Here is a 26,962-nt window from a genome sequence, read left to right on the forward strand (position 1 = left end):
ATACCATTAAGTGAAAAGGACAAGTTACCTCATAGTTATGGGCAATTTGAGCAGCACTGTTACCTTTAAATGGTAGGATTACAGGTGGTTTTTCTCCTTTTGTTTTTCAGTTTCTTCCCTCGTCTACAAATTTTTCTAAAATAAAGTTTTCCTAATTTCCTACAATAATTTTGTAATTAGGAAAAAATGCTATTAAAATATATGCTTATAGCTGACTCCAAGCCTGCTTTACAACTTGGAATTAATGTAACTATGGTGCTAGTTACTCTGGTACAAATCCAAGAAATACTTCAATATGGGTTTGGAAGGAGATATAATGAGGTAAAAGTCACCATTTCCCAAGAATCTTAATAAAATGTTAAAGACACTTCTTTGTTTATCAAAAGAATTTATTAGAAAATATTACATACTACATATCTGTTTAAGAGCATTGTTTCAGTAGACAGCACTCCATCCTCGTAGTACAAACAACATCTCGTGGACGGGGGGTTGGGCAACCACTGTGATTATGATGCTACATCTTTTGGATGGAACATTCAAACAGTACACACTGTGGCCATTTAAAGGAAGATAATGGAGAAAATGTGGTAATTACCAGGAAAAAAAAAATCACACAACTTTTGGAATGTTAAAGTAATAAGTAACTACTTTTAGTCTCAAAATTCTAGGCATCACTACAGCCTCAATCATTGGTCAATGTGACTATTAAGTTAATGGGACCAAGGATTCAAAGGTTAAGGTAATACTGAATCTTAGTAAGTAATGAGAAATCTGTAACCCCACAAAATGTTTTTAAGTTTGTGCACATGCAAAACTAATGAAAATTTCTGAAAAAAGCAAGAATGGGGAATGTTAAAGCATTGTTTTTGAACATAAAGCATGCACTTTCTAATACATTCTTAAGTATTTCTAAGTTTTAAAAGTCTGAATTCTAATCCAGTAACATTCTTCATTAGGATTTTGAATGCAGTGTAACCAAGTACCCCAAAGCAGATATGGAATACACCCTTGTTATTTTCAAGAAAGGTGGAAATAATTCACGGCACTGCTACCAAAGATGTGAAACTTTAACTCTGGACCATACCACCTAGTTTTTTCTTCAAAACTTTTAAACATGTTTGTAAAGCTAAATGGTAGAAACAAACTGGAAAATGTAACCCTACTCCAAACATCACTGAAAGAAAATGTAGAAGTATGCCCTGTGTGATTAATCATCTTAGGCAATCTGCTACAAAATTTTCAAAGTATGAACCTGCTTTAACTGAAAATACATTGAAAGTTCACACCACTGTTTCTAGAGTTCAAAACAAACAAATGAGGAGGTGTGTGTTGATATTTAAAACAGTCTTAATATTTTATTAGAAGAAATATACTTCCAAACTTCGTTCCCCTTCGTATCTAAACACAAACTTTAATTAAAAATATATATATAAATCAGTAGAATATCATATTACAAATGCCCAGAAATGCAGAATAAAGATCAAGAACTGCTTGGAAATATTTCTAACACTTTTTGGGATTACACTCATAATCTAATGAAGATTATGAACTAACACAATCATTATTGGGGCCAACAATTCAAAATATTTGCCTTATCAAAGCTAGCACCAAGAAAGTATTATGCACATAAACTTAAGAAACAGATCATCTTTTACTTCAGAAAAGCACAGTCCTACGGAGTATTGCTCTCTAGGTTAGCTAGTTAAGGGTCAATCAGTCTCACTGAGGCATACATCTATCTGAGCCATTAACATCTTATCCGAATAGCTTTCCCATTATTTGGTATCTACTGAAAACTGTTACTGGAATGAAAGATAGTTTATCATGGATATAACTCATGTTTTCTTCTAAGATGCCAATTAAAATAGTGGCTCTCTAATTAAAATAGTGGCTCTCTAATGCTTTGAACTTACCTTTTGTAAAAATTAATATATTCTAATATTTTAAAAAAGATAGTCAAATCCCTAGTCCCTGAAAACCTAACCAAGACCCCATTATTTAATTCCTTTCTCTTTCCAAAACACAGGTTTTAATGTCTACAATTTTGCAACATGGTTAATAGCTACCATATGGTCACCTAATTAACACTTTATTCACTGTAAAGTATTTGGAGACTTCTCAAGTGTGAAAAGAATTTCATTAGTGATTAGACAGATGAGCAAGTTTCATAATTCTACCTTCCTCCCAAGGAAGGGAGGGTCACTACTCCACAGCAACTCCCCAGTTGGCACAAATAAGTTATCATTTCTCTGACAGGTAGAAGATATCATGAAATAACATAATTTTTACAAAGTCAACACTTTTTCCAAACTAGTCTTCTAAATTCAACAGTTTTAGACTTTCAAAGTTGTAAATCTAGCAAATCAAACTGCTTCATCTCAGTTGGGGGGAAAAAAGGCACAAAAGAAAAACAAGCAGCATAACCTTTATTTGGTGATACAATAACCGTGTTCCAAAGTTCTGAACACTGAATTTTACTCATGTGATAATTTGTTTTCTATCTAGGCAATTTATTCAGATGTGTGCTTTAAAAATACACATTAAGAACCCTGCAATTGGTATATTCTGTTATTAGAAATATTTTTCATGGTAATACATTATTTAACTTTCTATAATTAGAGGGAAAAATCATAGAGATCATACTTTATTTTTAGCCTGACAGAATAAATGTATTATATATATCTTTTCCAAAACCAGTGCACTTAGAAGACTCTAATTTATGCACTCCACTGTTCAAATCAAAAAGCTGTACATCTTCCAGTATCCACACTATAACACAGTCTTAGTAAAAATGCACACTCCTTTAACCCCTTTACTTTCCCTTGAATTTGCTTTTATTTTTGGGAGGAGGAAAGGAGAAAGAAGTTGCAGTGCAGAACTATATTTATTTAGAACAAAACTTTATATTCTACATTAAAAAAAATAATTTTATCAAAACCAAATTTCAATCACAGTTATGACTTTCCGTTAAAGGTACATGTTGAAATTGCACTTTGCAGATATCTTGATAGTGTCCTTTATAGTGCTCCGCATTTCAACCTATGTTTTTTTCGGTAGACACAGGTTCTTCCAGAGTTTTCTTTTGGCTTCCCTTCCGTGAATATTTGTATTTGTCTACATAGGCTTTAACCAGATTTGCCACTTTAGTAGAATTTACTTCTCCACTCTTACTATGACAAACCTATGAAAAAAGGAGGGGGAATATTTTTCTCATACTTAAAAGGATTACAGCAAAATGGAAAGCTTTTTGAAAACCCCCCAAAAGATAATCAGATTTTTTTCTTATGTTTCATATCTCATGTGAACTTATTCAAAAGGTAAAAAAGTAGACAAGAATTAGAAGTTAGTGCTTATTATTTTAATTAGCCTTAAGCATTCCTTTATTAAAATAGAGGGGATTCAAACAATACATACATAACTCTGCTAAAGCTGGAACTTACTTTATCTACTGCTTTCCGTACAATCTCTTTATATTCTTCCTTGGTGATATCTTTATTTTGGTAAAATGGCTTAATGGCCAATTTTACCTCCTGTGCTGCTTTTTCTTGGATCTGTAATTTCTGGTAAGAGGAAAAAGTATAATTATTCTTTGCCCAAACACGGACTTTCAAAAAATTTCTTTAAAAATATAATACTGAAAACACTACACTTCTACATTGTTGCAAGAATTCTTCAAATATTGGTGCCATAAATATAAAAGTTATTTATTAACACATATACCAAACATTTCTAAAACTAATCATGAAAAACTACCAGTAACTCATTGGACACCAACATTATCTACACAGAACCCTTCAAATAACACTGGAATTTAAGATTATCAACATAAATTCCCTTTACCAATTATACAAAACAAAACTGTTATTTTTTCATCTTTATCATATACAGAATATGTAGGTTGCTCTCAACCTTGAACTTGCCTTGTCTGTCTTCGAGCTATCTGCGCTGGCTTCCACTGTAACACTTACTTTGCTTTCTGTCAATTTTACAGCAGCATTAGAGGATTTGCTGTGACTTGATGACGAAGTATTACCAGAACTTGGTCCCTGAACTGTTCCCAAATTTCCTGGGGCTGCTGTTGGAGCAGGCAAGACCGGTGTACTCATGTTGTTACTTACATGAGAAGCACTAGGAATACCCTGTTTTAAAGAGTTATCATCAGTTAATGAGTTACTTGTTTTCAATAGAAGTCTTTTAGTCATTTATTAGAAATAACAAAAAAATTCAAAGTGAGTCAACCTCAGTACTTAGGGAAAATTCTTATTTCGGGTCATGTATATCCAAAGGACTCCGAAGAAAAATGAGTGACATTCTTAAATAGAGATCTATGTAAATATGTTAAGTGACTTTTAAATTACACCTGCAAATTGTCATGTTCTGACAACACTAAAACAAGAAGGAAACGAACAGCATTTAAAGAATAGTATCTCTCCTGAGAGGCTCTTTATGAAAATTAACTAAAGTACTGCCTCCACTTTAAAGATGGAGGGAAAGGAGACAGTGAAGTCAAATGGCCTGCAGAGAGCGGACAGGAAAAAAACGGAAAAAAAAAACAAAAAGACAAGAGATCCCAAATTCTGGAATCCTATTCCCCTTATCTTCCAACTATACACTGCTGTTAGGATTCTAGAATTTGTGAAATGTAGGCACAGAACTATAATGAACACTATGTTTACAAACTATTGTCCAAATTTTCTATATGCCTCCGAGTCGCTTCTTTCTTTTTAGTGGGGTAAACTCAGTGAAAACGAAACACAGATGGTAACAGATAATGAACAGCTTTATTTGGCATTTGTCCCAACAAGACAGTATTAAGTTTCATCACCAGTTCCCACCCCCTTAAAAGTCCAATAAATTGGAAAATTATTTTAAAGCACCCACCAGCTGATTCTAATTTGGCTCGTAATTTGGTCTTAACTTGAAAAAGCAAATCTGTTTGGACATCAACCACAGTATATATGTAGCTTAGATCTGACGATATGCATTCAATTCATTTTCTTATTTGAGGGGTGGGAGGTTTGAGGAAGGACAGTGAAGGAGGCTATGAAGGTTTCCCATAAACCTAATCAAACAAATGTTCTGGATGCCAGAAAGCCCTTTCTTGCCCATCTGTCCCTAACAGCTAAATGTTTATAATGGTTATGTTGATTAAACTTTAGATGCTAAAAACATACCTGCAGTTGCTTTCCATCTGGCTGTGAAGCAATGTAGCTGACTTGTTGGGATGGTGGGGGAGGGGGTGGTGGCGGTGGGAGTCCCTGAGATACACTGGTAGGAGCAGCCACCTGCACGAGAGGCACGCCTGTGTGCAGATGCAAGGGTAGCGGAGGATGAATGTTAAATGGATTGCGCTGGATGTTCATCAAAGGAGCATGAACACCCACTGGGTATGGGAAGATGTTCACAGGCTGTTGTGCATTCATCTGTGGCTGCATTACATTCATTTGTGGTTGCATCATATTTATCGGTAGCTGAGAACCATCTCCATGTTGGTTTGTTTGGTCTTTTAGGTTAGAATCTATCAAAAGAAAAAAAGACTTGTGAAATAAAATCATGTTGCAAACTTCTTTAGCCAGAGAAGCAAAGAACCACTGGTTATAGTAAGGTTAAATAGCAATGAACAGACTCAGAACACCTAAACGAATCTCGGATCATTTAGTCTAATCCTATCATTTCTAAATTATGTGGGCTGATTTTCTAACTAAAAACAATATAGAATTATTTTTAAGAATAAGTTCACATAACAACATCTGTCAACATTAGCAAAGAATCAGTACCTCAAGAAATCTGCTAAAGAAATAATCCTATAAAATTTAATTAGAATACTAAATTAGAAGGTTAATCACTTCTTTTAAATCTTCAACAGCTTTTTTCTTAGAATGCTCTTCACTAGAAAAGCCAAAGAAAAGTAAATCATTATTAGAAGAGTAACTTATTTATATGACTAATCATCAAAAAAATCCAAATGCTCACATCTGAGATAAATGAAATAGAAGTTAAATCCTGCACAAGAACATCTCAAATTCTTCTATTTTAACATCTCAAATTCTTCTATTTTAACAAACTGTACTTACAGTACGTAAGTCTTTGGCAAGGTGGGGGGGTGGGTGACGCACAGGTGAAAAATGCAGTAAATGCTGATGTGTATATATATTTATATAATGCAAAGTGACTTGTTAAACAGGGATTCAATTTAACATTATAAAACTATAAACACGGATCATTGCAATTCATATAAATGTTAAATTTATAATCTCCTTCTTTAAATAAAACAGTATTACTCAATAAGCAGAACATGTTACCTTGTTCAGTTGTTTCCTCCTCTTGTCTCATCCATCCAGACTGCGGGCCTGAAGAATTTCTCCCTCGTCGTGAATAATAGTTTTGTACATCTGCTGGCAGAGTCTTTCTCACAGCCCAACTAGATGCAGATGTCCACCCAGATCTATCTGCCGGTGTATCAAATGAAAACTCCTGTTGCTCATTTTTCCGCTTATAGGGTTGCTGTTCCACAAACTTGAAAGACTCATTCCCTGAACTATTTGAATTCCCTGAGAGGGGTTTTCGGTTCTGCCACCTATTTTCATTTTGATCTGTATAGGCAAAACCACCTCTGTAAGTGCCTCTGCCACGGTTACCTCTACCACGGTTAGACATCCAACCTGAACCAAAGTTTTTATTCCAAGAATTCCCTGAATTTTCATTTCTGTTTTCTTCCCAGTGAGAATCTTTTAACTTGTCCGGATTCCTGGTCCTTGGATCAGGCCCAGAGTTTATTTTTTCTGTTACCCAGCTGGGACAGTCATTTCTATGTTTGTCAGCAGAATTTGGATCATCAGCACCTGGACTGTCATTTTTTTCTTTTCTTGTATTTTCATTCTGTTTCTCTATGTCATTCTTTCTGTACCGATCATTTCCTCGTGGACATCTCCAACCATCATTTGCCCATCTTTCCTTCCAGCGGGGTGAGTAAGTGTCTCTGTCAGTTCTGCCAAATGATGAACTCTTAATTTTTGTTCTAGATCTCGATGGTGACCTAGAACGAGATCTGGATCTAGACCATCTTCTGGTTCTCCTTTCTCGATCTCGATCTCTCCTTGGCCCATCTCTATCACTTTCTCTTTCTCTGCTCCGGGACCTGGATTTTTCCCTTGGGGAAGAATCTTTCACTCTTGACTGAGATCTTCTGTTTTCTCTAGAAGTGTCTCTTTTTGGGGAGAGTGATACAGATCTTTTGACTTCCCTTGTACTATCTCTTTTTGGAGATCGAGACTGAGATTGTCTCCTTTCTCTTGCGATATCCTGTTTTGGGGACGGAGAACGAGATTTTCTACGTCCTCTTACAGATTCTTTCTTGGGAGACAGTGAGAGAGACTTCCTGCTTTCTTTTCCAGTTTCTCTTTTGGGAGATGGAGACTGAGACCGCTTCTTTTCTCGTGCAGTATCTTTGTTGGGAGACCAAGTTGTAGATGGGGAGTGAAATCTAGATCTTCGGGTACGAGGCTTTTTGGCTTTCTCTGCCACATCTACAGGGCTTTCAGATGGTTGAGATACAGTTTCAGCATTTCTATTTGCAGGATCAGAAGATGGCATATTATTTTGAGAACTGTGCTCCACAGAATCTGCATTCAATTGTTTAGTATCAGCATTTACAGAAGGTTCAACTTCAGATTCATTCTGGTCACTGCAAAGTGAATCACATTCCATAGGTATCATTTCATTATTGTCCTCACTAAAAGGCTTCTGAATTTGTTCAATGTGTGTATTAGGCAATTCTGCAGATCCGGAATGTTCAATAGGAGATTCAGTCTTTTCTAATTTGTCTAATTCGGTGTTAAGATTATTTTTTAATAAATTATTTTCAGAGTCTTGAATACTACTGGAATTTTCATTCTCTGAAGTATCACATGCTGCAATTATTTCTACATCTTCAGTTTCAACATGCCCAAGCAACTGAACCTCTGAGCTCTCTATGGATATTCTGTCCACTGTTTGCATAATTTTACCCTCAGAAGATTCTAATTTGGGGCTGTCTACAAGCTGTTCTGTTTTTACTATTGAATCTTTATGATCAGTAATTTCTGCCACAGGACTCTCCACAACTTTTTCTTCATTAACCACTGACTCTGCATTCTCTGGTAACTCACCTAAGCTTGGTACAGATTCATCTACTTCAACTTCAGATCCTGAACAAGTAAGAAGATCATCTGAACAATGATCTGTACATTTATCCACCTTTACCTCTGATTCTGAAAGTCCAGATGTTTGGTCTTGATTTCCTAGTTGATCACCTTCTTTTCCAGAAATATTTTTAGGGGTCTCACTTTCTAACCATAAAATATTAGCTTCTATACTTGTATTCTCAACTTTTTGAATGTCCTCTTCCTCTCCAACTAGTACAGGAGGATCTTGGACATGAGACTCCGAATATGAAGATTCCACTGCTTCCTCTGTATCATGGTTCTCAATATGTTCCTCACTTTCTTCTACGTGCTCATTGCAACTTCTCAAGTCATTAACAGACTCATTTTCTACACCTGCCTGCACAGTACAACTATTACTACTTTCTGCATCTGATTGGTGCTCTTTCTCTAACACAGGTGGTGTGTCAGATTCTGCTGTTTCTTCATCTACTGAATCACTGGAAGAGGATTTTTCAGGGGCAGATACAGAGCTCCGAAGTTTCTTTTTCAACAAAGGTGGTTTTCTTCCTCTTCTTACAGACTTCCGTTTTGGAGCCTGTCTTGTTTGCTTTTCTGATGCACCTGAAGAGGAAACACTTACAGATGGATTGTTGTTATCTGGGGCATCACATCCAGAATTATTTGATACTGGCGATTTCTGAGCCTGATTGACTGTTTCAGCTCTCGTATTACGTGTTGATCTCCTTGTAGGAGTTGTTGCTGCAGGTTTTCGTCTTGTTCCTCTGGTGTTTGATGTACCAGAAGTCTGCTTCTTCTCTTCTCCTTCTTGAGTATGTGCTAATGCATATCCCTTGCAGGAGGTACCTAATAATACATACATTTTAAAAAGTAAAAAGTATATGTTTCAATAAATGAGAAGCCTTTGGCTTCAGGTTGTGTTAGCATAAATGTCTGTAACAAAGTGAAACAAAATATACTTATGAATCAAGTTATGAATAAATGCATAGCTCCTAACATATAAGTAACAGCAGGTATTTATCAGGTTATTTTAATGCTACTGAAATGAATTATCACAAGATTTGAATTCTTGTGGGCAATCTATAGGAAAACCAGAAGAAAATATGTTTGGTTTGATAAATACCACTGTGTTATGAATAGGTAATACCTAGGCAAAAAAAACAAGAAAAAACAAGTTATCCACAAATATAAAGACTGACACTATTTGTTCAAAATTAGTAGATGTAACCTCTAAGATCTACATTTTGAATGCTAAAGCCCTAAACAGAAGGGATACTTCTAGCCAGTTTCTCGAAGATCTGATGATGTAATTTCTTAAGTAAAAAAGATTTTCTACTTGGAACAATCTAAAAGTCAAGTCGCTACCCAAATATTTACAGAAGTATCTAGGACTTATTATCTTTACCTTATTTTATAGTTTTCTAAGTCATGAACACTCACTGGATACTGAAAGAAACTAGTAATAATTTTCTAAAGACTAGAAAAACATTACACAAACTTTACCAAAATTTTCTAAAGATATGGTACTTGTTGGAAAAATAGTTCTTGGCAACACAGAAGAGATGAGAGGAAGTACTTGTGTTTCAATATTCCAGGGTATAAAACCAATTCTGAAAATTTAAAACAAAACAAAAAAAGACATTTTGTTTAAATGGTTTAAAAAGTTACACCAACAATTTAAAATTACTACTTTCCCAAATCAGGTTAGCAACTTTAAAATACTGTATACTTAAATTAGTTTTTGCCAAAATAACTGAAAATGTAAACTCCAGGTTACTCATGTTCAAAGATGGCTACCAACTGGCTATATAGAAAAAACCCTTAAAAGCATATTTTTCTGATAAATTAATGGCAAAAGGAGACCAAGGGCAACTTCATATATAATACGTGTTTCTCTTTTAAATAATTTAATGTAATATTTTGCCAAGAATCTTTTTTAGCTTCTGCTTTTTTTCTTCATTCTAAAAAAATTCAATTTGGAAAATAAAATGTATAGATAAATAAAATGCACAGATTTTAAGTGCACAGCTTGATGACACCTGACTGATGTATAGGTCTGTGTAACCACTACAACCCCCAACCACCAAAAGGTGATTTAATGCCCTTTGTGCTACGCACGCCCCTTTCTGGGCAACCAAAGGAAAATTTAGCCAGGTTAATCAAATCAAGGTCTTAAGAAATCAGCAAGGTTAAAGAGTAATCAGTCCATGAATAAATAATTTAACATAACTTGGAAATAGAATTGTATCACTTGAATTTGAAGCATGTCATACATACATGAGCTATGTTTTCATTACATTTGTTTTATAACACGTATCAAAAGCAAAAACATCAAAATAAATACATTTTTTAAAAAGAAAAAAAAAGGACTGATTTCTGTTGTTCTATTATATTATGACATTCCTCAATCTAAGAATAATGGCTCTTCAAAGCTCCCAATGTCCCTATTAAGTTTCTACAACCAAACCCAATTCACTCTTAGCTTTTTTCTGATTCATATTTGTTCAGTTCAGATCGCCTAATAAAAAGAAGAAAACCTACTTTATCCCAATGAAATCTGTAGTAGAAGCAGAAAAGCTTCAAAAACAATGTGCAACTACACATACGCAAAAATATTTGAGAGCTCATATATCTGGACTTCCTAATTTCACTTGTATTTATATTCCACGGTCATTCCTAGAGGGAAGGCCTCTATATTACAGTGTTACATAAGATAAAGTTATAATGTTACAGGAATGACAGTGGCAAGGACCTCAATCAATCTTTTTATAGGAAGTTAATTTAAGTATATATATTTATAAAACACCTAGCAACATAACAGTAGCTATAGGACTTAAACTAAGAAAGAAAGGACTACATTTTAGAAAATCATGAATGCCAGGTCAGAGTATAAAGACTTAGTCAAATAAATTTTAGAGAAATCTTTTGGAGAGGGGAAATGTCGTGACCAAAGAAGTAGTGTGTCCGCTAACAGCACACAGGTTAAGATTCAAATGAGTGAAATAACAGAAAGATGATAGATCCAAATGCCATTACTAACAATGAATCTTATCATCTTGGTGCTCTCCCTTTTATTTATTTTTTAATTTAATTTTTTAAATTTAAATTTAATTATCCAACATATAGCACATATCATTACTTCTTTTTAAAGATTTTATTTGGGGCGCCTGGGTGGCTCAGTGGGGTATAAAGCCTCTGCCTTTGGCTCGGATCATGATCCCAGGGTCCTGGGATTGAACCCCACATCGTACTACTTGCTCAGTAAGGAGCCTGCTTCCTCCTCTTCTCTCTCTCTGCCTGCCTCTCCGCCTACTTGTGATCTCTATTCATCAAATAAATAAGTAAAATCTTTTAAAAAATTTAAAAAAAATAAAAAATAAGGATTTTATTTATTTGACAGCCAGAGACACAGTGAGAAAAGGAACACAAGCAGGGGGAATGGGAGAGGGAGAAGCAGGCTGCCCGTTGAGCAGAGAGAGCCAGATGCGCGGCTGGATCCCAGGACCCTGGGATCATGACCTGAGCCGAAGGCAGACACCCAACAACTGAGCCACCCAGGCACCCCAACATCATTAGCTTTTGACATAATGTTCAGTGACTCATTATTTGCGTGTAATACCCAGTGCTCATCACATCATGTACCCTCCTTAACACCCATCACCCAGTTACCCCATTCCCCACCCACCTCCCTTTCCACAACTGTTTCTGGGATTCAAGAGTCTTCCTTTTAAATGACCCAAGTATCTACATTTATTAAACAGATTTAAAAAGGTATTTTTCAAGGGATTCTTTAAATACCAATCCTCTTTAGGCAGTTGAGACACCAAATTTAATTTGCATAAAACTTTCTTAGAAACACAACTACTGATTAAGATACCTGTCACTTAAGTATTAATACACCTTCTGCTTACGTTAGCATGTAAACACTTTGGTAAAAAAAAAATTTTTTTTACCTTCCACTTCCAGGTGACGTATGAGGAAACCATGACAAGTCCAATTCCTGTCTCTTCTGTCTAATCAATGCACTCATTTCATTGATTTCTATAAATTCTGTACTAAAAGATAAATTTTAGACCCTCATCAGAATTCCAAATATTAAGTTCAGTGTAATACTTGTGTTAAATCATGATAGCAAAAATTTTGTACCTAGCATTATAAACCACATTTAAAAGAGACTTCTAAACACTTTCAATATGAACTCATTACTAATTGTAAAATTTATTACAAATCAAAATTCTGTTTATCTGATTCATAAAAATAATGCTTGAATTTGTATCTTTAAGTGACAGAATTTTTAACAAGTCAATTCAGAATAAATCCTTATTACTGAGAGAAAAAAGCAACACTGTTTTCTATCCCATGAACCAAAGCTGCAGCCAGCAGTCCCAGCAGAAATTGTATTTGCAGTAGTTTTCCATCTGAAACGAAGTGTAAGACAAAGGAAAAAATAAAGAAAGATACAGGTCCTATAACCAAAAATGGGTAGAGTTCAGCTTTCCAAAAGCTACTCAGATGTAATTGTTACCTTGGTAACCTTTGCCAAGCTCTAAAATTAAATCATGCAAACCTGACCTGTCTTGTTCATTCAACTAAAGCAGGTGATTTTAAAACCCCAACTTAGAGGTGCCTGGGTGGCTCAGTGGGTTAAAGCCTCTGCTTTGGCTCAGGTCATGATCCCAGGGTCCTGGGATCGAGCCCCGCATGGGGCTCTCTGCTTCTCGGGGAGCCTGCTTCCTCCTCTCTCCCTCTGCCTGCCTCTCTGCCTACTTATGATCTCTGTCAAGCAAATAAATAAAATCTTAAAAAAATATATTAATAAAAATAAAACCCCAACTTAACCTTCAAATTCCACAAATATTTTACTTAGTATCTACATGCCAGTCAATACAGATTCAAGGATGACTGGTTCTACTCTAAAATGGTCCTGCTTGATTACAATTTAACAAGTAGCTTACTTCTCCATCACATAAAAAGCCAGTGTAGAACAATTTATTATTAATGAAGACAAAACCCACTAGATCATTGGGCCGTCACTGCATGCTACAAGAGGGTCATAAAACAGCAGGTTTCCTCTTTACAAGAACTAGTTTATTTTCCAAAAGAAACAAAACCAAGAAACAAGATGGGCTTTCATATTTGAGCCAGAACTTTTTTTTACCAAAAGTTAATTATAATAATGAAACATCAAGTACAAACACATAAATTAAAATAGAAAATACTAACCAGTAAGTTCTACAGGTTAAAGATTCTCCAGTGTGACTACTAGAAGAAAACATATTGGAGAAAAAATTTCTGAAGCACTGACTGGTACACTGATTTGATCTTCGAGGCTAGAAAAGTAAAAAGAAGTTAGTGAAACAGCAAACAATAAAACCTCCATGATAACTAATAGTTATATTTAAATGTTTTGATATAGCCAAGCTATAGTTAGGTACTAAACCATCACAGAATGTTATTATCTAAAAGTTATTCTTTATTTGAACAAACCTTATTTGTTTTTATTGTTGCATTTTTCTTTCCTTCCATTTCACTGTGTGTAGAATTTCCTGTACAAAGACACAAAATGACTGTTACCTTGTCTTAATTTTTATTTTTTTAAGATGTTATTTATTTATTTTAGAGACAACATGCACGCAGCAGGGGTAGGGGCAGAGGAAGAGGGAGAGAATCTCAAGCAGACTCCAGGCCCAACGCAGGGCCCTTCACAGGGCTCAATCTCACGACCCTGAGATCATGACCTGAGCTGAAACCAAAAGTTGGATGCTTACCTACTGAGCCACCCAGGTGCCCCTCACTTTTTATTTCACAAGGTTGTACCCTACTACTCGTCCTGCCCTGCTCCCTCTCTCTTGAAAAACAAATAAAAACCAAACCCAACCAAACCCAAAACCAAAACCAACCAACCAACCAACCAACCAAAGGAGTGCCTGGGTGGCTCAGTCAGTTAAACATCCGACTCTTGATTCCTGCTCAGGTCATGAACTAAGGGTGGTGAGACTGCACCCCGTGTTGGGTTCTGTGCTGGATGTGGTGCCTGTTTCAGATTCTCTCTCCCTTTGCCCCTCCCCGAACCCCATTCTCTCTAATTAAATAAATAAATAAATAGTAAAAAAAAAATTTTAACAAGGTTGTAAAGCAGTACTGACACTGGCATATACTGGCATATACTGGCATACTAATAAAGTTAAAATATGTAGAAAAGTTGCATTTAAAATAATAGTACTCGCATTTTATAACTTTTTCAAATGCTGATTTTATCTTGTTAAGCTGCAGATACAAAGAAAATTTAAAAAGCCACAAAACAGAAAATTGGTATGAAACATGTGCAAGTACTATGCTCAGAGCATGAGTATTAAAATTCTAGTCAACATTTTCTGGCAGCCTATGTAAACTTACACTACTTTGTTACAAAAAATATATACAAGATGTTAAATTACATAATATCAGTAATGCACTGAATATAACCTTCCCTGCTGTAACTTAAAAACCAGCAACTGTTAACTCACCTCAAGCAGAACTGACCAGAGGAACTGGGGCCATGAGCCCCATAAATTATCATTTAGCTACTGATACCAATGTCAAGTACCCTCCTTTCTCCTCAAACTTTAAAAGTAGGAAGGACACATAGCTTTCCGTTAGAGCAATGCTTCTGGCTGCACTGCTCATGGTGGGTGTTTTGTTTTTTTTTGTCTTACCTGTTGTATCAGGACATTTATTTCTATGGATATATACTTCCAGGTTAAGGAAGATAAAGGACAGTTTCTGCTAATCACAAAAATTGTGTTAGCATCATTACAGATTATTGCTGTTAGTTCTTCTTTACCATGGACCCTATGTGATTAGTCTTCTTTGCCTATCAGTGCATTTGTTGCCTGCAATAATCCGCTGCTGCTACTGTTGTCACTGCTCTCTCCTCAAGAACTCTATAAAGTGCACAGTGCAAATGACAACAGATCTTTCGATCTTCTGCCTTGCTTGCCTCATAAAGGACCTACTGACCTTGTTAAAATAAATCACTCTAACGAGGAGGCCTGTTTGCTGCTACTTGTAAGACCATATGTATTTGGGGTTTCTTCAGTCAGTCCAGTTGGTAATAGGTTACATTCCGCTTAAGAGCATACTAATTTCCTTTTAAGCTACCATACAACAGCTGTTTGGTTTCCTGCTATTATCCATCCTTCACACATGTCCCACCCAGAAGTGTTCTAACAAATGTAATTTCAACAATGGGGAAAGAGGTACTGGCTGAGTTCCAGAAACTTATTTTCTTACTCTTCAACGTATATTTAAAAGATAATACTAATTTTATTTATAAGTAAAATTTTATTTATTTATTGGAGAAAGAGATGAGCAGAGGGAGAGGGAAAGTAGACTCCACTAAGTGAAGAGGCTGATGCGGGGCTCAATCCAAGGACCCCCGAGATCATGACCTAAGCCAAAATAGGACGCTTAACCAACTGAGCCACCGAGGCACCCCAGTACTGATTTTTTTTTTTAAGATTTTATCTGTTTATTTGACAGAAAGAGAGATCACAAGTAGGCAGAGAGACAGACAGAGAGAGAGGGGAAAGCAGGCTCCCCATTGAGCAGAGAGCCCAATGCGGGGCTCGATCCCAGGACCCTGAGACCATGACCTGAGCAGAAGGCAGAGGCTTAACCCACTGAGCCACCCAGGTGCCCCTAATACTGATTTTTTAAACTGTGAATCAAGCCAGGAATAAAATGTGTGATATCCAGTCACATTCTTAGAAGTTTAACTAATTCTTTCAGCTAGGCACAGAACTGCTATTATAGTTGGACAGTGTACAACCAGTACAACCAGTACCTAAGGGTACTGAGTTATTTTCACTCAAGTTTCATTCACTTAACACTTCTAAGATTGTAAAGTTTACACAGCACTCCCTCACTTGAAAACCTATCTCAGGAAGCCACCATTAGAAAGAATGCTCTCTATGCAAAAAACTGCTTGTTTTCTGGCCAGACGCTAAATGAAAATTTGGTTCAAAAGGTATTCCAACTATCTTTGGGTAATTCTCAGGTAATTACTGAGCAGCTCCAATAACAACCTCAAAAATACTCAATACTGGTGGATATGCCTAAATTGTGATCAAAGACCATTTCACAGGACGCCTGGGTGGCTCAGTTGGTTAAGCAGCTGCCTTCGGCTCAGGTCATGATCCCAGCGTGCTGGGATCGAGTCCCGCATCGGGCTCCTTGCTCGGCAGGGAGCCTGCTTCTCCCTCTGCCTCTGCCTGCCATTCTGTCCGCCTGTACTCGCTCTCTCTCTCTCCCACTCTCTCTGACAAATAAATAAATAAAATCTTTAAAAAAAAAAAAAAAAAAGACCATTTCACAAATCCACCCTACTAATCTAACTGCCTTTGGACAGCAATGATAGGCCTTTATATTGCATTTTTTATCAAAGTAATGCATGTACAAACTTCAACAGCAAACTACAGAAATTCCTGTTCCCTGAAAGCACTCATCAAATCCCTTAACTGTTTCTTCTAATATTTGCTTCTTTATTTCTAAATAACAAGCTTATACCACTCTACCTGACTTTTTCTGGTTTCAGATATTTTCTAATTTTTTTTTTACTATAGAAGATAAAGACTCTTCTCTTACACCACTACCCTATCTACCTGCTTAGCTGCTGCTTCCACCAAATGTTCTTTTTGATATATCAACATTTGATATAAGCAATATTACATTACTATAACTATATAAACATTATTCACAGCTGAACCATATACTACATTATGATTATTTTTCTTACACAACTGCTTGCTTTTCCTAGGGTTAATTAACTACTTTGTTTTCTCTTTTCCTTTTTTCTCTTTATTACCTATAATTAATTTATAGCTAACTCTTCAACAAAAGTATCAATCTCCTCTTACTATACTCAAACACATCAACTCATCCACAAACTCTGCTTCCCACTCTCACGGAAATGGTATTCCTCTGTCCCACTCTAGTCCGAACTGGTAACCCTCTAAAAGTTGTTTAACAGTCATTCAGAACTATCCTCTATCAACATCCTGATAATCCCATTTACCTTTTCCCTAGGTCAGAACTCATTTTTTAAATCCCTAGGTCAGAACTCATTTTTTGGAACAATGTTCACTACTTTCTTATTTAGTGAAGCAAGGGCTCTTACGTGTTTGACAATGTCTATTCTACCCTAACACCTGATTGACAGTTTAACAGGGTTTACAATGTCCTGGTTTAGCAATTATTTTCCCCAGAATTTTCAAGACATTGCTCCAGTGCTCCATCCATTGTTGATAACATTCTTTTATACATAGTCTTGTTTTCTCTCTCTAGAACCTCTTAGGATCTTGTTATCTGCAGAGTTCTAGAATTTTATGAAGCACTTTAGTTCTTTCCTCATTTACCAGGTGTTGGGTTATTTCTTTATTCAGATACTCATACCCAGCAACTCTGGGGAAATTTTCCTTTGTAGTACCCTTGGTAACTTTCTGCCTTTTGGCTTGTTTTCTTTCTGAAATATTATTAGTCCGTACTGAACCTTACAGACTAATACCCTACCATCTTGTCAACTTTTCCTCTCACCTTCTCAGTTTTCTCCATTTATTCTCTATCCCTGTTGAATTTTTAAAATTTCTACTATAACATTTTTGGTTTCCAAGTTGCCTTTTTTCAGTCTTGTGTCAATGATGAACTATCCCTTATCTCTGTGAATATTAATTTTTAAAGTTTCCTTTCCCAGCACTTGGTTTATTCTATCCAGTTCCTTTTGTCTCTGTTTTGACCTCTCTTATATTGGAGGTTCCCCACAAATACCCAGTGACCCATGATTTTTGAGACACTAAAATACTGACTGAAAATCTTGAGGACAAGTGGTCAGAGCGTTTCAACTAATGGGTTTCACTGTAAGCTGATCAAGCAGGGATCTGGCTATTTCATTCAGAGACTCCCAAATATTAGAATCTCAAGTCTTTTGTCTTAGATAAGATGCCTCCTATTTCTAATTTAGCAATAAGCAAGAGTGCAAGTGCCATGGGTAGAGAATTAGAGGCTTTAATATTTGATTTAATTTCCCTCTTTACTGTTGTTTCCTCTACCCTCATTTGTGCCAGAAATTTAATCTGATTTAACCACTCACTCTATGGAGGAAACATTCAGTCTTTGCCCGGGGGGACTCCACCCCTATCCTGTTGCGCTAAAACTCTGCAGGATGAAGTTCTTTAAAACACTTCAACCTCGGTGCCTGGGTGGTTCAGGAATTAAGCCTCTACCTTCGGGCTCGGGTCATATTCTCAGGGTCCTGGGATCAAGCCCAACATAGGGCTCTCCCTGCTTAGCGGGGTGCCTGCTTCCCCCACCCCCTGCCTATTTGTGATCTCTGTCAAATAAATAAATAAGTCTTTAAAACACTTTAACCAAGGGGTGCCTGGGTGGTTCAGTTGTTTGATGTCTGCCTTCAGCTCTAGTCGTGGTCCCAGAGTCCTGGGATTGAGCCCTGTATCAGGCTTCCTGCCAAGCTTTTCCCTCTCCCACTCCCCCTGCTTGTGTTTCCCCTCTCGCTGTGTCTCTCTCTGTCAAATAAACAAAATCTTTAAAACAAACAAACAAACAAACAAACAAACACTTTAACCAGTTCTGGTTTTTGGCATCACCCATATCCCTGCCTTCTAGATAATGGAGGTCCTCAGACCCAAGACTGCCTAAGGTTCTATGGTATGTAAACTGATTTTTAATTAACTCCATGCTCCCCATGAAAGGTTCAGCTATCTGCTTAGACAATTTTTTTTTCTTTAAATAAACTCTATTGGCAACACAGGGCTTGAACTCATGACCCTAAGAGTCACATGCTCTACTCCCTGAGCCAGCCAGGCACCCCATCTGTTAAGACAATTTACCATTCGCCTCACACAATCACTTTCAAGTTTTGTGGACATCTCTTATTTGCTGTCTCTTCTCCCTTGTTCTCTGGATTTGTGGCTTAAAATTTTTCTTTTCTTTTCATTCTTTTGTTATCATTTTAGTAGTGTTCTTGGAAGGTTTAGGGAATTAAACAGGTCCCATGTTTGTCAATCTGCTATGCTTAGCTAGAAGGTTGTCTTGTTTGAATTCAGCACATCCTAAACATGTATCATGAAATACTAATGCCAAAAGATGTTCCATGAAAACATCTTTTCTACAATACAAACAAGTATGAAAAAGGCTTTTAACTTAGAGCCCATTATTTGGCAGGTACCCAATTACAGCTTGATTAATTGATTCCAAAGTTAATAAAGCCATAATTAAATGCTCTAGCATGTACTTCAAGAAGCACTCCATTAAGAAATGCCTAAAAAAGGGATACTTTTTATAAACTGCACCAATTATAAACTATTAGTCCAAACAAAAGATTGTTTATTCTAAGAAGTAAGTACATAAAGGACTTAAAAAAAGAAAAAAAGTATGACAACTCAGTTACCTAGTGTGAGTAAAAAAAGTAATATTTCCTCAACAAATCTGCCAAAGGTATGCTATCTAACCTTTCCCAGTATCTTCAAGTGAGGCACCAGTATCTTCATCATATGAAGAAACTAAATTAAACAATTTACATAATTTTACTACAGTCACAGATGACTTAATGGAAAAACCAGTACAAAACCCAAGTGGCCCAACTCCCAATAAAATCTATTAGGCCTTCTACAATTTTAACTAATGTATAATTTCTAATTCAGATAAAAGAATTTCAGTTTCATATGCTCTGTTCATTAGTTTGAGTAGTGTATAATATAAAGATAAATAACTTCAGGCATAAAGCCATACATAAATGTTCAAAGAACAGTCCCTTCCTGCTTCAAAAAACTTTAAGAAATGAAAGAAGTACACTAAGCTGCTTCTAAAATCTACTTAAGCAGTCCTAGGTAAAGAAAAAAGGGTTTCTCAAAAATTTTTTTATAAAAAGAAATTTAAATCATCCTTAGGACACAAATGGTTCCTGTTCAATGTAACAGGTTAAGTAAATAAAGATATATTTAATATGCATAACTTGCCACTAACTTTACCTTCACCTTAACTTAATCTCTTCATTCTTTGCTCAGTCATCAAGTGGTTAAATTTAAGGGTCCAAGGTTGCTTCTCTCCTGTATAAAGGTTCATTTCTACCCTAAACTTTGGGACAATTACAAGTAATAATTTACAGATTCTCTCAGTGTCTTCTAAGGAGGCAGTCTGTTAATTAAAAAAAAAAACCTAGAAAATCTCATGCAGAATATGAAAAAAAAATTTTTTTTTAAAGGAGAAACATTTTAACATTTAACCTTTTAATGTAGTACAACCAATGAAAACACACATCAGAAGGAATGTTACCAGCAAAGAGCAGTGATCACACCGGAGCACTATTAGATGCTAGGGGCTCTCTCTGTTATTGCTTCATACTGAATGAAGGGAGGGCTGCTGAGTCACTTTCCTTTTTTTTTTTTTTTAATTAAAATTCAATTAATTAACATAGTGTATTACGGTATTACTGTACAGTTCAGTGATAGTACTTTTAGTATTAGTGTATTACTGTAGAGGTCAGTGATACATCAGTTGTATATAACAACCATTGCTCATTACATCAGGTACCCTCCTTAATGCCCATCACGCAGTTGTCCCATTCCCCATTCCTCTCCGTCCCAGTAACCCTCAGTTTGTTTCCTATGATTAAGAGTGTCTTATGGTGGGACGCCTGGGTGGCTCAGTTGGTTAAGCAGCTGCCTTCGGCTCGGGTCATGATCCCAGCGTCCTGGGATCAAGTCCCACACATCGGGCTCCTTGCTCGGCAGGGAGCCTGCTTCTCCCTCTGCCTCTGCCTGCCATTCTGTCTGCCTGTGCTCGCTCTCTCCCTCTCTCTCTGATAAATTTAAAAAAAAAAAAAAAAAGTGTCTTATGGTTTGACTCCCTCTGATTCCATCTTGTTTTATTTTTTCCTCTCTTCCCTTATGCTCCTGTTTTGTTTCTTAAATTCCACATATTGAGTGAAATCATATAATTGCCTTTCTCAGATTGACTTATTTCATTAAGCAAATACCCATCCACATTACTGCAAATGGCAAGATTTCATTTTTTTTGATGGCTGAGTATTTTCCATTGTATATATACACCACATCTTCTTCATCCATTTATCCACTGATGGACATCTGTGCTCTTTCCACAGTTTGGCTATTGTGGACATTGCAGCTATAAGCATTGGGTGCAGGTACCCCTTCAGATCACTACATTTGTATCTTTGGGATAAGCAGTGCAACTGCTGGGTCATAGCTCTATTTTTAACTTTTTGAGGAACCTCCATACTGTTTTCCAGAGTGGCTGTACCAACTTGCATTCCCACAAACAGTATAAGAGGGAGGAAAGTGAAAACTAAAGGTTAAAAACTCTTTAATGTTCTATTCCTATAGGTATGGTTTATAAACTAGTCTGGGAAAAAAAAAAAAAAAGACTGATAACACATTTCTGAAAGGTAAGGCAAAATAATCAAGGTTAATCGATCTATCAATTAGGAAACAGATATGATGCTATCAAAATGAAAGTTAATTTTATATTATTTTTTAGCTCAAAAGTACATCCAAATAAGACCCATCAAAATAAGATAATAATCGGAGTTATAAAAACTACAGACAACCATAAAGTGAAAGGCTTAAGATGGGTAACATTACTAATAGCATGCTTTAGTATTTCTGTGTGGTGGGAAGAGATACCAGATACGGAGTCAGAAGACTAATCAAATTCTGGCTGCTCCAACTGTGAGCTGTGTGATCCTGGCTAAGATACCGAGCTTTTTAAAACTGTCTTAAAGTTTACAATTATTAATGATTTTGAACATTACATAAAGTACAAAAAATGACACCTACAGAGCAGACTTGACTAATGTTAAATTTAGCCATTTTTATTTAACGTTAATCTGTCTCCTTCCTTTATTAAAGGAAATTACTTCCCTGAAATCGGAAGTAATGTTCTCATGCACGTTTTTATTAGTTTAACTTCCTGAATCTCAGTTTTCTATTTGTTATATCTATAGATCAATTATCTTCTGTCATCAGGTAGTTGCAGCCAAGGACAATCAAACTGTTAAACACTTAATGGTCACTACCACTTTGCATGATACCCTGGAAAATGCCATTTAGAAAATAACCACAAGAAACAGAATCATATAGAAAAAAAACCCATATACCCAAGACAATATACTGTATTTTAACTGTAAGTTAAAAGTTAACTATAAGGCCTTGAATTACTTTATGTACCACTATGGGGGAAGGCAGAAATGGACAATTAAATTCTCATAGTACTTTCTTTTAATTACAGAAAATTTCAAACAATCGAAAAGTAGACAGACTAGCATAATGAAATCCCCATATACCCAAATCCCAGTCTCCAAAATTATTAATTCATCCCCACTGTTAATTTATCTACAACCCTCTCAGGATCATTTAGAAATAATTCTGGACATTTTATCATTTAATACATAAATATTTCAGTATGTAACTCCAAAAAGACAAGGGGGAAAAAATCCTTAATACCATTCTCACAAACAAACAAAAACCCAGTAATTCCTTAATATCAAATACCCAATGCTCAATTTTCCCCAACTGTCCACAGTTGTATTTTTTTAAAAAGATTTTATTTATTTGACAGAGAGATCGAATGCACACATAAGCAGGCAGAACAGCAGGCAGAGGGAGATGGAGAAACAGGCTCCCCACTGAGCAGAGAGCCCACTGTGGGGCTCCATCCCAGGACCCCAGGATGATGACCTAAGCTGAAGGTGGACACTTAACTGACTGTGCCACCCAGGCATCCCAAGTTGTATTTGCTTACTTTCTTTTTATGACATGTTAGAATAAGGATCCAAATAAGGTCCATAAATTGTGGTTGCTTTAATGCTTGTCTCTTTAATCCACAGTCCCCTCCATCCCTCTTAAACTCCTTGGAATTTTCGGACTGAAGAAACCCAAGTCATTCGTCTGTGTCTAAATTTTGCTGACTGCATCCCCTTGTAGTTGCTTAGTATGTTTCTGTGTTTCTATATACCCTATAAATCAGTAGTCAGATTTTTAATCAGATGCAGGGTTTTTCATTTTGTTATTACTACTGTATATTATTTACTTCTATAAGGAGGTGTTTAATGTTTACTGCTCCCTCCTTTTGTGATGCGAACAACCACTGCTGATCACTGCTTAGGAGCCATTAATTCACTACAGTTTACAAAATGCTGATATTCATAATCTGTAATTCCATGGAAAATTATGTGCTGAAATATTTCTTTAAAAAATTAACTTTCCTTTATTACTGTTCAATTATCCTCATCTATCCACTTACCGCGAGGAAAAGCATGAAAGAGGCTTTGATATTTTTCTTCATGTACCGGTTTTCAAAATAAATTAACCTCCTAGCATCCTCCTAAACAGATCAATTAGTGTGTTTACTTACAAGGTAGCATGATGAACTCTTGGATTTCAACTTATCTGACAGGTCTCAATAACTGTAGTTTTATTACTCTTCTTGATGCTCAAATTATCCCATTTTTGGCAAGAGGGAGCCCAAGCAAATTGATTCCTAAAGACTTTTTGTTATGATGCAAGTAGTGTTTAAAAACTTCTTGCTTTTAGAAAAATGTTCTAGACACATCTTATTTACTACCTCAAACCTGGAATCAGTCAGTCATTTATTTCAAGATGCCCTGGTACTTTCATTGGGAAATGGTACTAGGAGAACACAACCTAGGCACCAGGGTTGGGGTACACTGTTTTCCTATCACTTAGAAATTTTATTTTATAAATACTGTAACAACTCTTCCGTGTTTTACACTTCAGTGACTTTGTAAAGAATTCAACCAAAATTCATGTCCACCTGGAACCTCAGAATATTATGACATTCAGAAATATGATCTTGGGGCAGCTGGGTGGATCAGTTAAAGCCTCTGCCTTCAGCTTAGGTCATGATCTTAGGATCCTGGGTTTGAGCTCCGTTTGATGGACAGCAGGCTCCCTGCTCAGCAGGGAGTCTGCTTCTCCCTCTCCCTCTGACCCTCCTCCACACTTGCACTCTCTCTCTCAGATAAATAAAATCTTAAAAAAAAGAGAGAGAGAGAGAGAAAGAAAGAAGATCTTGGCAGATGCAATTCAGGTAAGATTGATATAATACTGGATTAGGGTGGACCTTAACTAAATTCAATGACAGTGTCCTTATCAGAGACAGAAAATGATATACAGGGAGACAAAGAGGAAGGACATGTGAAGACAGAGACAGAGAATCCTGTAATGCAGCTACAAGCCCAAGAATGCCAAGGATTGCCAGGAGCCACCAGAAGTTAGGAAGAGACAAAGAAGGATTCTTCCCTAGAACCCTGAAAAGGATTATGGGTCTGCCAATACTTTGACTTTAGAATTCTAACCACCAGAATGGTGAGAAAACAAATTCCTGTTGGTTTAAACCACCAAGTTGGTGGTTAGTTTGTTACAGCAGCCCTAGGAAATGAATATAGATCTGGGCAATTTTTTTTAAATAAAACCATAAACAAAAAATATACAGGTATAATAAATAGCTGAGGTATTTGTATAACCTCCTTACATGTAGAATCAAGCTTTTTCTAATTACACACCTTAACTTACAATGGGGTTATATCCCAATAAACACACTGTAAGTTGAAAATACCTTAAAACGCATTTAATACACCTAACCTACTGAACCTTACAGCTTAGCTTAGGCCTACCTTTAACACACTCAGAACATTTCCCTTAGCCTATAATTGGGTAAGATCACCTAACACCAAATCTATTTTATAATAAAAGTGTTGGATATCTCATGTAATTGACTGAATACTGTACTGAAAGTGAAAAACAGAATGGCTGTACGGGTAGAAAGTAGTTTTAAGTATATTATTTTGGTTACCCTTGTGACTGCATGGCTGACCAGGAGCTGCCTAACATCACAAGAGAGTACTATGCTATGTATTGCTAGACTTGGAAAAGATCAAAATTCAAAGTACACTTTCTAGTGAATGTGTGTCACTTTCACACCACTAAAAGTCAGAAATCATAAGTTTAACCATCATAAATTGGGGACCATCTGTAAGATGGCCCAAAGATAAATGGTTTATTTGCATATGACATGCAAACATCCGTATTTCTTCAGAGAACCTCTACTTGGTTGTAGAGTAGGTATCTTACATGTTCAACAGAGAATTCCTGATTATACCCTCCTAAACACTGTACCAGCCTTCACCATTTTAGTAATCAGCAACTCCATTTTAACAATCAAGCCAAGACCTTAAAATCAACCTTATACCCAACATCCAATCCATCAGCAAATCCTGTTAATTTCCCCTTTGAAATACAATATATTCAGAATTGAACCACTTCTCACTACTTCCACTAATACCTTCTCCGCCCAATCTACCATGATCTTTAGCCTAGAAAATGACCACCTTATTAGTCTCTCAGTCCTCCTATGATCTGTTCCCCCTTAATAGGCAGAGTTGTCCTTTAATAATATGTCAGATGTTATCCCAGAAAGTACTTCCTATCTCACACAGGCCCTAACGGCCCTGCCCACCAATGTCTTATTCTTCCTCCTCTACCTATCTAACTCAATCACTCTAGTCATATTGACCTCTGTAATATTCCTTGAACATATCAAGGTTTTGCTCTTGTCACAGGGCTTTTGCACTTGCTGTTATCTCACTTAGAACGCTCTTCCCTGAAATATTCTTTATGACTTCATCCCTTAATTATTCTAGGTTGCTATTCAAATATAAACTCACACCAAGAGGCTTTCCCTGACCACTTACATGAGATAATCACATCTATAATATCATCATTCTTTATCACTTTACCCTGTTCTATTCTTCTTTAAAGCATTTATCACTACCTGTCATATTACACACATTTATCTTTTCATTGTCCACAGAAGATACTCCGTTAGCAAGCACTTTGTCTCTTTAGTATACTGCTATACTCCTAAGAGTCTACAACTGTGCTTAGCATGGTTTATTGAATGGGATGAGTTGATCTCAATTCTCTGGCTCTACTAGTACAAACATCTCACACTGAGTACATACTGTGTATGGATTTAGAACTTAAACCTGAGTAATTTTCATTAAATACAATACTTAAATACAAACTAACTATGTTATCAGGTACATAATCTATTTCAATGCAGGAAGTAAAACTGGCCATGTTAGATATATTAAATTCCCCAAGTAAAAAGCAACATCACAGAAAAAAACTAAAAGGAAAATCACCAAGTACCCTCAAATGAATCCAGACTTGTATACACATTTGCTCATAATTACCTAGGTATTAGTTAGTACTTCTGTAGTATCCACTCATAAAGCATAATGAGTATTTTTTACTATCCTAAACCAAGCAAATAATTCAGGCATCTTAACAAGTAGACATAGCACTACATTAACAGGGCTTGGACAGTGTTAACCTTCTGGCAGGAATAGTTTTCTCTCTCTAAAAATAAAGCCAGGCAGAAGATAAACACTAAAGGAAATTACAGTAGTCTTAAAATTAAGATTAATATAGTGAAAGCATGCCAAATTATTTAAAGAAAATCTAAAACATCATTTAATCTTCCTCAGCCATAAATTTTATATCAGATCCTAGAATTATACCAAGCAAAGGCTATCCATAAAAAACGATGCTAATCTATAGCAATGACAGAAGAAGTTTTGATATCTAAAGTTTTTAACTAAAGAAAAATGCTATATGACCACAGAAGTCCTTATATTGCAATTTCATGTAATCAGTGAATTCAAAGGCAGTAAATCTGGGCATCCATGAACCTGAGAGATCATG

General features: G+C 36.1%; 1 protein-coding gene across 6 annotated transcripts in view; it reads right to left on the bottom strand.

The window, feature by feature from the left end:
• Positions 1 to 371: 371 nt before the first annotated feature.
• The window catches only part of SCAF11 (SR-related CTD associated factor 11), a 73,234-nt gene continuing 46,643 nt past the window's right edge, over positions 372 to 26,962 (bottom strand). For 5 of the 6 annotated variants that reach the window (XM_032347968.1, XM_032347965.1, XM_032347967.1 and 2 more), the window contains 9 exons: positions 13,650 to 13,708; positions 13,386 to 13,492; positions 12,116 to 12,217; positions 9,666 to 9,772; positions 6,303 to 9,008; positions 5,175 to 5,518; positions 3,921 to 4,139; positions 3,441 to 3,560; positions 372 to 3,181 (listed from right to left, as the gene is read on the bottom strand). In XM_032347968.1, the coding sequence (XP_032203859.1) occupies positions 3,035 to 3,181; positions 3,441 to 3,560; positions 3,921 to 4,139; positions 5,175 to 5,518; positions 6,303 to 9,008; positions 9,666 to 9,772; positions 12,116 to 12,217; positions 13,386 to 13,492; positions 13,650 to 13,708 (3,911 nt within the window). In that variant the 3' untranslated portion in view covers positions 372 to 3,034. The remainder of the gene's footprint in view (positions 3,182 to 3,440; positions 3,561 to 3,920; positions 4,140 to 5,174; positions 5,519 to 6,302; positions 9,009 to 9,665; positions 9,773 to 12,115; positions 12,218 to 13,385; positions 13,493 to 13,649; positions 13,709 to 26,962) is intronic. The other variant, XM_032347969.1, reaches the window with a different exon arrangement.

This window comes from Mustela erminea, chromosome 6 (assembly GCF_009829155.1).
Source record: "Mustela erminea isolate mMusErm1 chromosome 6, mMusErm1.Pri, whole genome shotgun sequence".
Classification (NCBI taxonomy): Eukaryota; Metazoa; Chordata; class Mammalia; order Carnivora; family Mustelidae; genus Mustela; species Mustela erminea.